This window comes from Gouania willdenowi, chromosome 9 (genome assembly GCF_900634775.1).
Source record: "Gouania willdenowi chromosome 9, fGouWil2.1, whole genome shotgun sequence".
In the NCBI taxonomy this organism is placed as follows: Eukaryota; Metazoa; Chordata; class Actinopteri; order Blenniiformes; family Gobiesocidae; genus Gouania; species Gouania willdenowi.
The window spans coordinates 13,844,580-13,858,358 of NC_041052.1; the positions used below are offsets into that span (position 1 = coordinate 13,844,580).

At 40.4% G+C, this 13,779-nt stretch overlaps 1 protein-coding gene across 3 annotated transcripts in view; it reads left to right on the plus strand.

Annotated features, from left to right (window-relative positions):
- Nucleotides 1-13,779, plus strand: part of tet3 (tet methylcytosine dioxygenase 3) — a 45,505-nt gene that overhangs the window by 18,536 nt on the left and 13,190 nt on the right. For all 3 annotated transcript variants that reach the window (XM_028456681.1, XM_028456679.1, XM_028456680.1), the window contains 3 exons: nucleotides 3,142-6,028; nucleotides 8,825-8,915; nucleotides 12,512-12,605. In XM_028456681.1, the coding sequence (XP_028312482.1) occupies nucleotides 3,190-6,028; nucleotides 8,825-8,915; nucleotides 12,512-12,605 (3,024 nt within the window). In that variant the 5' untranslated portion in view covers nucleotides 3,142-3,189. The remainder of the gene's footprint in view (nucleotides 1-3,141; nucleotides 6,029-8,824; nucleotides 8,916-12,511; nucleotides 12,606-13,779) is intronic.

The following is a 13,779-nucleotide window of genomic DNA, read 5'->3' on the forward strand; positions in this document are numbered from 1 at the left end:
CGGCTGTTCAGCGCCCAACGCAGTCACTCATCTGTCACCCTATTCTGAACCCCACACCATCTTTGACATCACCTCAACCATTGATGTTGTTGCCACCTCCTGGGAACTTCTATCATATTCACAACACACAAGGTTTGGATTTCAAAGGAACAGAGTGCACTGCCTCTCCAGTAATTAGCTACTTCAAAGGTTACTTCAATGAAATTCAAATGATGGGGAAGCTGGACGTCGGCCTCACTTCTATAGATTGATGAAGGAATGGAAGCCATTGTTTTTTTCCTCTGGATGTGATGATCGAGTACTTGTTTGAGTATTCATTATATATTCCTATAATTTGATGTAGATGTTATCTCGTTACTGCTGTGAACAGAATAGGTCCTCTCCGATACTAACGTTTCTTGGAATTTAGGCTGGCTGGTGTTTATTTAAATGAACATTTACCTTCAATTTGTGTTTGAATATTTAGTATCAGATCTTTGTGTTAACACGTGTAAGTCCTTTATTTTGAAAGGTTGTGGATAGTGTAACGCAGAGATGGACAATTTTTACCACAGTAGGGGCCACAAAAATGTGATTGTGGCCATATTATCAACGTTCATGTCAGCTTTTAGAATAATGACCAATCTGAGCATTTATCCAGGAAAGAACAATTGGTTTTGTGATTTTATTGTAGTTTGTATGTGTGTCTATGTTGACATTTTGTGCGTATTTATTGTCAATTTCTAATTTCTGGGTTTTTTTTGTCTTTTTTTATTATTTTTCACATTTTGTGTGTTTGTATTGTTTTGGGGTGTTTTCATAGTCGAATAGGGGGCCACATCCCGGCGGGGCGGTCTGGCTTGGCCCTTGGAGGGGGCCCTGGCTTTAAAAAAAAAAAAAAAAAGAACTGAAGCTCGTGGCGCGGGCGGCATCAGTGAAGGGTGATCTGGGGCGCCGTGGGGGGCTAGGTTGGGGTGCCTGGGGGCCGGCGGGGAGACTCCCAGCGGCCCCCTGGTGCCTTATGCGGCTTGGGGTGTGGTCGTCCTCCCTGGGCGGGCTGCTCCTGGTGCTGCATCCGTTCCGGGTCCTTCTGGCCTGGGGTCGGGCCCCTGCTGGCTCTGGGCTCGCCGGCGGGTGCCCACTGGCTGCCTGTTCGGCGCGGTTCTGGTCGTCTGCTGGGTGTGGGCTTCGGCTCCTCCGCTGGGGCCTCGGGCGGGGAGTTCTCGGGGCCCTCCCCTCGGGGGGTTGGGCGCGGGGGTGGGGTGGGGGGGGTGGGGGGGTCGATGGGGTGGGGGGTCTGGGGGTTGGGGGTGGGATCGGTGGCGTGGTGCGCTGGGTCCTTGGCTCCTTGGGGCTTTCTCGGGTGTGTATGGGGGGGCGATGGCTGCCTCTCGGCTTGGGATCTTGGGGGCGTTCGGGGGACTGCTTGGCCGTGGGGTGGTCGCCGGGGGCCCTTAGGCTGCCTGCTCTTGCTGCTGGCCTGACTGCTTCTTCGGGCCCGGGGGCGGCTCTTGGGTTTTGCAGTGGCGGTACTTGGAAATACATTTGTCATGGATGCACTGGCCTTGGGCTGTGGGATAACACTCATACTGTGCTCAACCTTATACACGTTGTTCCCAAATACCTGTTTTATGGAATTTCCACTCACCTCTTCCTCTGTTCACAGCCACCACCATTATTCCTAAACCACACACTGGTCACCAAACTGGCTTGACAACACAACAATAAACACAATATACACAACCACAATTTCACATCGCATCACTTAAAACTATTCCTCACCCATTCCATATCCTATCTAGTATCCCTCTTCCCTGCTAACTTCCCCACCCCCCTCCAACCCCTCACCTTGGTGTAACACTGCCCTCTCTTTTTTACATCCTCCCTTTAATAAAGTATTTCTTACCCTTCCCTAGGGAGGGCTGGTGACGGTCACAATTATGCAATGAAATAAATAAATTTATTTAATTGCAATAATAAAATATGCATTGCTGTCAAAAGATTGCACTGCTTGTAGTGTTAACCTTCGAAAGCATGTGCAGACAAGGGAAAAAAAAAAAAAAAAAAAAAAAAAAAAAAAAAAAAAAAAAAAAAAAAAAAAAAAAAAATAATTTCTGGGTTTTTTTTGTCTTTTTTTATTATTTTTCACATTTTGTGTGTTTGTATTGTTTTGGGGTGTTTTCATAGTCGTTTTGTGTATTTTTGTTGTCATTTTGTGTATTTTAGGACAAATTTTCTATATTTCTCTGACTTTGTTTTTGTCGTTTTTTGTGATTTGTTTTGTTAATTTGTGTATTTTTGGTGTCATCTTGTGTGTTCTTGAAGTAATTCTGTAGTTTTTGTTGTCATTTTGTCTATTTTGTTGCTCTTTTGTGTATTTTTGATATCCTTTTGAGTATTTCTCTGTATTATATATATATATAAAAATGTGTGTGTTTTAGTTGATTTTTGTATTGTTGCAGTTGTTTTCTTCTGTCATTTCTTGCGTCATTTTTCATGTTTACTTTGGGGGATGCACAAAATTTGTTAAAGAGCCGTATGTGGTCCCAGGCCACAAGCTGCCTATTCAGTAGGTGTTTAACTATGATTGTTTCAAGTAAATGGAGGGAAGAGTTTAAGATTATTAACTTCACCCAATCTAACACTGAAATGTATTGTTATTCCACAGTAAACATGTAGCAATGCACTGTGGAGCCAGAAAATGAACCCTGTCAATGATTTCTGAACCTGCCCTTGGATTATTTGTTTTCCCTCTAGACCCATTTAGTGATAAACTACATGTAACTTAGCTAAGGGGAATTTCATAGAACTTTTACTCTTTAATTAAATATGCATTAACTTACCAAGTTTCTCAACTTTAAATTTGAGATACATACTGTTATCCTTCCTCTAATAAAGCAGACTGCTTTGAAAAATTGTAGGTGATGACTAGATCATGTGATGTTTTTCATGTCTCAGTGTAGCCATGAATGTGGTATCTATCCTAATTTTGACCAAGAGAGGAAGTGAGATATTTTGTAAACCGTGTCACTTGTTTTGAAAAGCCATTTAAATCCAGATGTTAACCTCTGTTATTAAATAACTATTGTAGGTCAAAATACCTTAGTAACATCCGGTGGTGTTAATATTTTTTAACTTTTTTGTGTTTTTTTTGCCTTTCAGACTATTCACAAAGTCACATCAGTGGATGGCCCCAAAAGTGGAGGTCAGATGGAAATTGGGTCGCATGACCGCCTCCAGGAAGGGGCGCTGAGCTTGGAACTGGCCAATGGGTTGAATTGCTACCCTACTGATGATGACACATCTATGGAAACAGAGAAACAGAGGGCAGAAAGTGTGCCTCGAAGGCAATGCTGGGTGCCAGGACAAGGCAAGGTCATTGACACCCAACAGCAGGGAGCATGTTGGAGCAACAGCAGTGGTACAACCGCAAGTGAACCTGCCCACCATGCAGATGTGGAGGATGCCCAAAATCTGGTGGCTTTCTCTGCTAGTGCTGGCTCCCTGCCTCCCTCTTCCTCCTCCTCCTGTGTTGTTGTACATCACAGCACTGCCCAACTGTATGAGAGGTTTGCTCAGGAGACTGGTGTGGAAGGTACCCATGCCAGACTTGAGGTGGGGGCTCCTGAGGAAAGCAGCCAAGCTCCAAAGGACCTAAATACCCTAAAGGCAGCACTGAGCCAAGCCAAACATGGAAACAAGCCTCCTAACTGCAACTGTGATGGGCCTGACTGTCCAGACTACCTTGAGTGGCTTGAGAAAAAGATCAAGTTAGCAACTAGTAAGGAACAGGGCTCCCACTCCCACAAACTGCCCAATGCCTACCCACATGTACAACCTCAATTACAGGAACCCCATTCACAGCACCAGCTCCAGTCCTTTCAGGAGTCAAATGGAAACCACCTTCTATCAATACCATGCTCTCAACCACAACAAATCACCCAAGGCCCTCCTCGAGACCAAGGGCGCTGCTCTAAACCCCCAATTCCATGCTCCCCGCAGGTACTTTCCATTGCTAAGGAGAAGAATGTCAGTCTTCAAACAGCTATTGCTATAGATGCACTGACCCAGTTATCTGCTACGAGTCCACATCCTGGTAGTACTCTAGGTCAGACAACCTACAGAAATAAATTTAATAACCACCAACATCCACAAAATGTGTTTCAAACTTACAATGGCTCGAGCTTGATTGCATCCACTCCTGGCACTCACTCATCTTCCTCACGTTCTCAGTCCGTCCCTCCAGGACTACACAACAACCAGCACCAAGCTCCATGTGAGCATCACAGACCCCAATCCCAGGGCCATCCACCACATGCTTCCCCTGTCTCTTCCTCTACCTCACCCTACTCCAGCCAGGGAAAACCGCTTGGTTGCAGCCAAAATCTCCAGAAGTGGCAGCAGAGCTCAAATAGAGGCTCTGAACAAATAAATCAGTGGAGAAAAATCAAGTCTGAGCCCCAGTCTCATATTGCCACTGCTCTTCAGAGTAGCTCAGACCCAATGTCAGAGCTTAAACAGCTACTTGGTGACACCAGTAACAAATACATCAATCCGTCTTTCAAACTTCCAGTTGCACAGCAACTTAGCTCAAACCAGAACGGAGGTGTTCAAACCCAGGAAAACCTGGCGCTGACTAGGATAAAACAAGAGTCCGACTTAGGTGAGAACTACCTTCACAATGCCTCCACTGGACCTTACAGTTTTGCTAATGGTCAACAGATTTACTCTGGGACACCACTGTCTCCTAATCAAGCAGCCATTAGTCATTCTACTCAGGCAGCTCTGCAACAGCACCTTCATTACAAAAGAAACCTCTTCTCCAATCACTCCCCTGGCTTTGGAGCTCCAGGTCCACGTGCACCTTCAGGATGCCAAAACTTGAAAAAATGGTGGCCACAAATGGAAACAGGAGGATTGCTACCTATAGCAGTGAAGCGGGAACCCAAGGAACCCAAAAAGAAAAAGAACAGTTCTCCAATCATTAAAAACATGAGTGGAATGCTTGTAGGGCCTCCACTTCCCAAACCCAAGCAAATAATCATTAAGAAAACTAAGCAGAAAGCATCCATGCCAACGTTCTTGCCTCAGTCTCAAATAACGATGCAAAAATCACCAATCACTCAAACAAATGTCCTGCCGACACTGCCCCTCCTAAGTAACTCCTCTCAGGCTGCTGCTGCAGGCCTCCCCACTCCAACCCAATCTCAGGTATTTATTTCCAACTCTTTAATGACTCCTTCCACTCCTTCTATCTTTTCTGAAACTGCTCCAGCTGTCAGGAGCCCTTCCTCCTCACAACCAATGGTTCCTTCAGCCTTAGATAATTTGGCAGAAGTGGGGAGCCCCATTTCCAGTCACACCAGCACCACCACAGCTGTGACATTTTCATCACCATCCAGCTCCTCTAAATTGTCGGGCCTCATCAACATTGACCCAAAATATGAAGAGCTTATCCGCCAGTTTGAGGCTGAATTTGGAGAGTCAGTTCCAAACTCCAGTGCTGATCAGTCAGTTGAGGGTATTGCTACGAAAGTAGGGGGTAAAGTCAGTTGTCAGGACCTGAGTACCTCATCTTTAACATCATCAACTTCCCAGTCTGTGCCCTCAAATTCCAGTGCTGCACCTCAATCAGATCATCAACAGATGGAAATCAGCAAAGATGTGTCGGGACCCCAAAGTCAAGTTCCCTTGGGCCATGAATCCATTGAAACCCCTGTGGAGAAATGGCAAAAAGATCAACTCTTTGCTCTTCAACAACAAGCAGCGGTTCAGCAACAGGAACCAAAGACATTGGACAACACATTCAGCATGCCATCCTCTCCCCTGCCTAAGCGCATGAAGATTGAGACCTCGGGTAATATAGCAGTATTATCCACTACTTGCTATTCTGAAGAGGACACACCTACAAAAGAAGGTCTGCCCTGTTCTCCATCTCTCAGGGGATTTCTAGAGTCTCCTTTGCGATACCTTGACAGCCCCACCAAAAGTTTGCTGGATACTCCTTCCAAGGACTTGCAGGCCGAGTTCCCAACCTGTACCTGTGTTGGTAAGTTATAATGTACACACCACAGTAAAGATTACAGTAAAGGTCAGCAGATGCAGATCAAAGTAGAAAAAAAATCTATAAAAGCCTTTTAATCTCTGCAAGCCTTTGATTTCACTTACGAAACACTATTAATTAGTTTAGTTGGTCTCACTTGCATTGAGATTGACTGAGGCTGTGTTTCCAACTTAATGCACTAGTTTCCATATAAATAATGAAAGGCAGTGGAGGTCAAAAGTAGGAACTATAGAATAGTGGCAATTCTGGTTCAGTGGTGATGACCCAAATATATGGTATAGCAACTCGCCTGTGGTATGCCTTTTTTTTTGTTTTGTTTTTTTGAATAGACTATAGTTTTTATACTGTATCTTATTCATTTTCAATCACAACACAGTCAGTTCAAGGTACTTTAAGTACAAGGTTAAGAGGAGAAACTATACTGGGGTTAGTTTGATTTTGAGAGAACAAAACAGTTCAGAGAAACAACACTGTAAAAGGGATAGAGAGAGAATGTGAACAACAGTACCATGAAAAGGTAACCCAGTAACACAATTTAAAACAGCTTAACTAGTGTAAAAAAAAAAAAGAATCCAGCATCACCTGTGCCTAAATTGACTTTATGCTGTTGTATCTGCACTATTACTGTTTTGTAGGTGTGGTTCTCTCAACAATTAAAAATTAGCAATATAATAACACCTGGCATCCACTTGTGTAGTAAAGTAAATGGTAAAGAAACACCAACTTCAGACAATCTTTGCTACATGACTTCAATCAGATACAGTATAATTATCATTCTTAGTTAGAAATGATGAAACATAAAGCTGCACCATGAGAGCAGCTTTAAACACAAAAAACATCTGTAACATATGTAGTATGTTCAATAAATCACGCATATTGCTGCTCTGACTGCAGTCATTTTTAATCACAATTTGTTGAAAGAACACTATTATTATTATTATTTTACAAAATTCTGCAATTTTTCTCAAATTATTCTACAAAATATCCTAAAAATATTGTCTGAGAGCAGCTTTAAACACAAAAATATCTGTTGTTTTTAATACGTCATATTTACATTATCTTTTCAATAAATCAATATTGCTGTTCTGAGTGACAGTTGAGTAATTTAATGCAGTAACTCAAGAGTTCAAAGTAAAACACAACCAAGTTTCTCACAGTTGATGACTGCAGATGTGTGAAGGCTTAAACTTAAGATCTTATTTACAAACCCTTTCTTACATTTGGGGGAAGCGTCACTGTGGGTAAACACTGGGTCACTGTGCTGTTGCTACCATAACAAAGTGCAACAGATCCCTCTGCTTGCTTATCAACACTGCACTGGAATCAGATAACACACGCACACACGCACGTACACAACCACATGACAAATTAGCGCAACTCATCCACTTCCTGCCATTAGCCACGCCCAGCTAAGCGATAATGTGTCCTCATGTTGCCTCTGAGCAATAAACACCATTTTACATTGTCAGCAGATGATGTGTGAATCATTTACTGTATCTTCCGAACATTTACATCATGCTGCTGACAATCTGGAGCATTTTTGCTGCATTGAAGATTAGACGGTAAATCATTGCATCATGAAGGGCATAGAACTGCATTGAGGTGCACTTTTTTAACTGTAGGCTGAAAAGTAGCACAACACACAGACAGCGTTGTAATCACGTGGTGTGTTTGAAGGACAATATACAGATACATAACACAAATATACACCCTCCCCTTAGTGTCACACACTGAGTCATTCATCATGACTGTAGTCAGTCTGCTCTTAGGCCACGCCTTACAAACACACTGCAATGTGTGGTTAAGTGTGCATAGTAAGTTGAGCCATGTGTGGATTTAAAATGATAGAGGTTTAATGTTACCTAATGTTGCATGTGACTGTTTTTCAAATGGGAGTACGTGTACCCCTTGGGGTACGCAGTGGCACTACAGGGGGTACTTGAAAGAGATAAAATGGAGAAATAACAAATGAAAGAATTAAAAATATGGGGTTTTATAATGTTAATTATTTGGAAGAAATTCATATAAAGAGTAATAAAGATGATTAAAAAGTGATCTTGATTAGAGCATAAACTGAATATACAAGGGTCATACTTGAATCCACATCACGAGGGAAATGATAAAAACAATAGAAATAATATTATTCAGGAGGCACTAAGTACTGTTTATTCCGCTTATTTACAAAATGATATTATTTAAAATGTGTGTTAACACTCATTCATCCATCACTGTGCTCTATAGTTGTTTTTCATAGTATTCTGAGCGAAATGTTGTCGTCGGACAAAAGGGAATATACAGAAATACAGAAACGTTATTATTGTTCATGGTGAAATGAATAAATATGTTGAGATATTAAGGTGTCATGCAGTCATTTAAAAAATACATTTTGCACAGTTTTAGCGTTTTATCAGCTAAATATTATGCCACTAGTTTATTTCCCCCAATATTCTGCCCTCTAGTGGTGCCACCTCAACATTGCCAACAGTTGAAATGTCCAACGTAACAGTATTTACAGACAATTATGCAGTAATTGTAAGATAAGTGCACAGAAATCTGCAGGATTTAACAATGCCACAGTCTGGATTTGAATTTTCCCACCTGTGATGTATGATTTATGCAGACCTCTTGTGGTGTTTTCAGCTAAAAAAAAAAATCATATTAAGACTTGAAATCTAAAGAGAACTTTGGTGATGAATAATTTAAGAACATTTGAATTATTAATAGCCAGGGCTCTGGATGCTGCCGTGAAGAAAAATGTTTTTTTTTCTTTTTTTTCTCAAGAACAAATCCTGGAGAAAGATGAAGGGCCCTATTATAATCATCTGGGATCTGGACCTACAGTAGCTTCCATCAGGACACTGATGGAGACAAGGTATGTCATCCTTCCTCTGCTTTTCTCTTCTCTTCCCTCTCTCGCTGTACCTCTTATCCTCCTCACATTACGTCCTCAGGGAATCTATGACCCAGAATTCAGTAAGAAACTAATAATATGCCAACATCGTCAGCACATCACAGAACAGGAACCATTGTAGAAGCAGAAAACAGAAAATGGTATTATTGCAGTACTTGGAGATATTTCATCGTTAACCATTCCCAATCCCTCCATACCATTCATGCTAATATCATTAACCATTGTACTTTTAAACTGAAAAGATCGAACTAAAATATCTGGTTAGGGTTACTCACAGACCACTTAAATGTTACAAAATGAACAGCCTCCATAAAGACACACCATCATTTAAGAAAACATGGTCCCCCTTTTTACATTACTTCAGAGAATGATTCCTCTATATTCCTAAACTTGTTATTGATGAATACTGTATATGAACTGAAAAGTGTACTGATGTATAGGAATTATCATTATTATATTATTTTGCTTATGTTTTTTTTTTTGTATATATGGTTTTGCCCATGTAACGTCCTTTTTGTACAGGTTGACTTTCACTCCTATATTTCCTCTTTCCATCATCAAGCATTTTGGTCCCCTTTTTCTTTTTTGAGCATAATGTCTCACTATTTGCAGCATGTACTTTAACATAAAAACCGTCTGTATTGTCCTGCTTGTTTAGTTCTTTTGTTTGTTATGTTGTTGTTGTTGTTGTTTTTGTTACGACTGAGCAGTAGGCAAAGAATATTATCTGAATAGACAAATAAGAAGTCACCTGCAAACCATGAGTGTACAAAAATCCAAGTTTACAGTATGAACCCTGATAGCACACGCACATCTCGCCGATGTCGGCACGATGAATGAAGTTGCAATGAAGTTGGCGACACGTATTATGGAGAGCATTTGCTCATTGGGCAGATGTCGCAGAGACATCGGCATTTGGCCGATGTTTGTACGATGGATTGAAGATGCTCAGCGCGGCCTCTCTACAGCTTATATTAACCTTTATGTAGCTCGGATCATTCAATTAGTATAAATATCTCCATGTCCATAGTCGAGTATTTACTTAAATCTGATAGGAATGGACAGACATTCATGGAACACTGCAGGACATATTTAACTGTACATTTGCCTTTGAAATGAAAACTCTGTTTTTTGGATGTGTACCACACAACTGGAGAAAAAAAGATAAGTGTTTGCTTGATGCCTTGCTGGTTGCAAGCAAAAAAACTATAACTAAGAAATGGTTATCCTTGGACATACCAACTTTAACATTTTGGTGGGAAACCACATTGGAAATCTATAGAATGGAAGAGTTGACAGCTTTTGTTAATGATAATGATCTTTAATTGAGAAACTAGTTATCTGTTGGTCACTCCCTGTTCCACAATGTTCTGTACATTTTATTGTGTCAAAATATAAAAACTCATAAATAAAGAATTACAAAAATAAATAAAATCTGATAGGAATATGGCAATATCACAACAACAACAACAACAACAACAAAACACAATACTACCACTAAATAGTTTATTATGTGTGGACAAAATATAGAAAGACACAGTTCATGATCATAAATGTATTTTCAGCAACAATGCCAAAAGAGCCCCAGCATAAAAACAGCTTCATGGAAGTGTCATTTTACAGTTCTACAATTTTACAAGTGGTATCACCGATTTGGGGGGAAAAATGCGTGCTGTCTGGGAAACATCAAGCTTAGTGTATCAAAGGCATGATTTCAATGTTGAATTTCTAGTTTTTCATCCCAATAGGCATCCTGTACAATAATCGGGTCAACTGTGATGAATAAATGTTGTAGAATCACAGGTTTTATCATTTTAACAGAGAAAATACACATACGATTCCATCCATCCGTGCATTATGCTTCATGTACAGTCCTGAAACTTTACACTCCTCTGTGACTGCATTTGTCAAAGAGCTTGTGGTTTTTTCACAGAGCCCAAAGTAATTAGTAATCAGAGAGCACAGGATGAGTAAGCAAAGGGGGATGTTTGGCTAGTTTTTGTTGTTTAAGAGATGACGCAAGATGTTAAGACCCCATAGTCCCAGGATGACCTTTGACACACCTCTGACCTCAGCCGCCCTCCCCCTGTGGTGACGGAGCCCATCCCCCCTCCCACTTTCTCAAACACCTCAGGGTGGATCCCATTCAGCAGGAGACCCTTAGCGTTCGCTGTCACGCCACATCTACTCAGGGCTGAAGCTTCCACAATGGCAGGTATCTAGATCGCAGGAGGAGCTGATCTGAGCTGTGAGCAGACAGCTGACAAATCCTGATGACCTACCCGTGCCCCAAGTCCACCTCTGACTTCTCTCTATGACTAGGCACTAACCAAGAGCCCTGCAAAATGACACCAGGAGAATGCAAACACCAAAGCAAACAACAACAGAAATATCTCCAGGAAACAGCTTTGGCTTTTGTTCTGGAGTAAGCAGAGTTGTGTGAAAGCTGCAGAGTTCCACCAAGTAAATTGATTAAAGTCTGGACAGCTGAACCGTAGCTAATAAAGTGTGGTAAAAGAGTCACTGAGTGGTCATGTGATCAGTACTGACATATTCCTTAACTAAAAATAAGTAGGTCAGTCTCCTTTCTGTTGTTTTTATTTACAGGAGGCGACACAACACACTGTATTATTTATTAAAGCAGCAGTTTCTGAATAAAGGTGGAATTTCAGGAGGTTTTTGAGATTGTGAGAACGTCCTTACTGAATGCAAACCACAATTTACTTTTCCCAATCATCATCTGTTGTGTAGGACTAGTTGGTAATGAATACTTGAGACCCAGATGAGACCATGTGGGATGGTCACTTAAGTAGTCATTTGGAGGCTCAGACAGGCTTTGATTATGGAGGTAAAGTCAGTGTACACAGAACATCCCCCGCTCATTAACTGGCAACGTGTGAAGGTTGTACTTGGATTTTTGAGCTGCATAAGCATGGATAGGTTCTAACCAGTTTCCTGGTGTGGCAGCTCTCTTCTGTGGAATTTGCATGTTTTCCCACAGCATGCTTTTGTTAAAGTTAGGCTGCAGCACAAAGCTCAGGTCACTCCCCCAAAAACCATAAAATAACAAATATATTGAATATAAATATATATTTAAAAATGACTATATTTAAAGACACCGTTTTAGATTAGATTAGAAGAAATTATGCTTCTAGTTAAAAAATAAATAGACTCAACTTTTTAATTTACTTTCACTTTCACCAAGATGAATGCAAAAAGTTGTGCTTTAAAGGAAATGTATTAACTTCCTTCCACTGTTGTTTATTAAAACTGTTCCTAAAATGTGATTATTGGTGATTCTTTAATGTTTTTTATTTTTAATTTTTGAGTAAATTCTTCTTTGTGGTTATATAAAAAAAATCTGATACTTTTTCAACTTGGTCAAGTCTCTCTTTCAACTAATGTGGCTAAAACACCAGGTTAGGAAGTTTTTAAATATGTGTGAGGCCCTGTTTTTTATATGACGATGTTGGATTTTAATTTGTGAGTGAAACATTTATTAGTGGAGGATTTACAATGATGTGCTTTAAATTGCAACCCACCTTTTTTCCCCGTAGATATGGGGAGAAGGGCGAGGCCATCCGGATTGAGAAGGCGGTTTACACAGGCAGAGAGGGAAAGAGCTCCCGTGGATGTCCCATCGCTAAGTGGGTAAGTGGCATCCCAGTTCATTCATAGGAGGATGGAGATCAATTACACGTTTACATCACTGCCAGTTAAAGATAAATAGTGAAGAGCTTTCTTTATGTTACATGACATTGTTTGTGACTGACAGTAGAAACAGTGAGAGTGGCTCCCACATGACAACAGTCACTCAACAAGGTCTCTCTCTGTGACAACTGCCGTCTCCCCAGTGTCACCCCTGACACTACCTGCTACTGACTTTATGGATTCAAAACAACTTCACGGGCGTGTTTGTGTGTGTACATTAACGACTTGTTGAAAAAAACCCCCAAACATTCAAAATAAATTAAAATAAATCTAAAAAATCTTAATTTGATCAAATGTGAACAAACACGACATTCTATTAACGCCATATATGACATACTGTATATGATCTAGCCTTCCTTTAGATTCCACTACATTTGAATATTGAACATTTTTGTTTGCTAAAACTTTGAATATAAAAATAAAAAAGATATAAGATATAAGAATAGAAAAATGCATCTATAGAAGATTGGCAGTCTTATTATTCTGCTTAAACAGTTCATATGAAAAGGATGACAATTACTGCAAAGATATTAACAGTCAACTAGTTGGATGTAACATTCCTATCTTTACCACCAGGGCTTTGATTTAAGTTTTTAGATCACCAGCCAGCATGGCTAGTAGATTCTTAAAGTTACCAACCAACCAGATTTTCCACCAGCCAATTTTTTTTCAAAAATAAATAAACTACATTATGAGTGCCACAGAATATATTTAAGCGTTCATGTTTAATTTAAAAACAATGTTGTAACAATGCCTAAAAGGTGCAGTATGGAACATATTAAATCCCTGTGTTTGAAGTTAGAAAGAATAGAAGTAATCAGCACTAAGAATTACATGTACTGTAGAGAAAAAATGTTTTACTAACATGCATGCTCTTCAAATGTAAACAAATCCCACTCCCCACAAACTGTATAGTGCACATTTTAAAGGTGAACAAATGGTGGAATACCAGCCACTCATGACCCGACATCCATTTAGTAATAAAACTCCTCAATTTCTTCTTTTTTTCAGATCCTCTTTCATCTATATTTTCCCCTGTGTCAGCAGCAGACTTCCTTTTTTGTAGTTCAGGTTTTTTAACGCCTGATAAATATCTCCACGTTTGTTTGTTTTT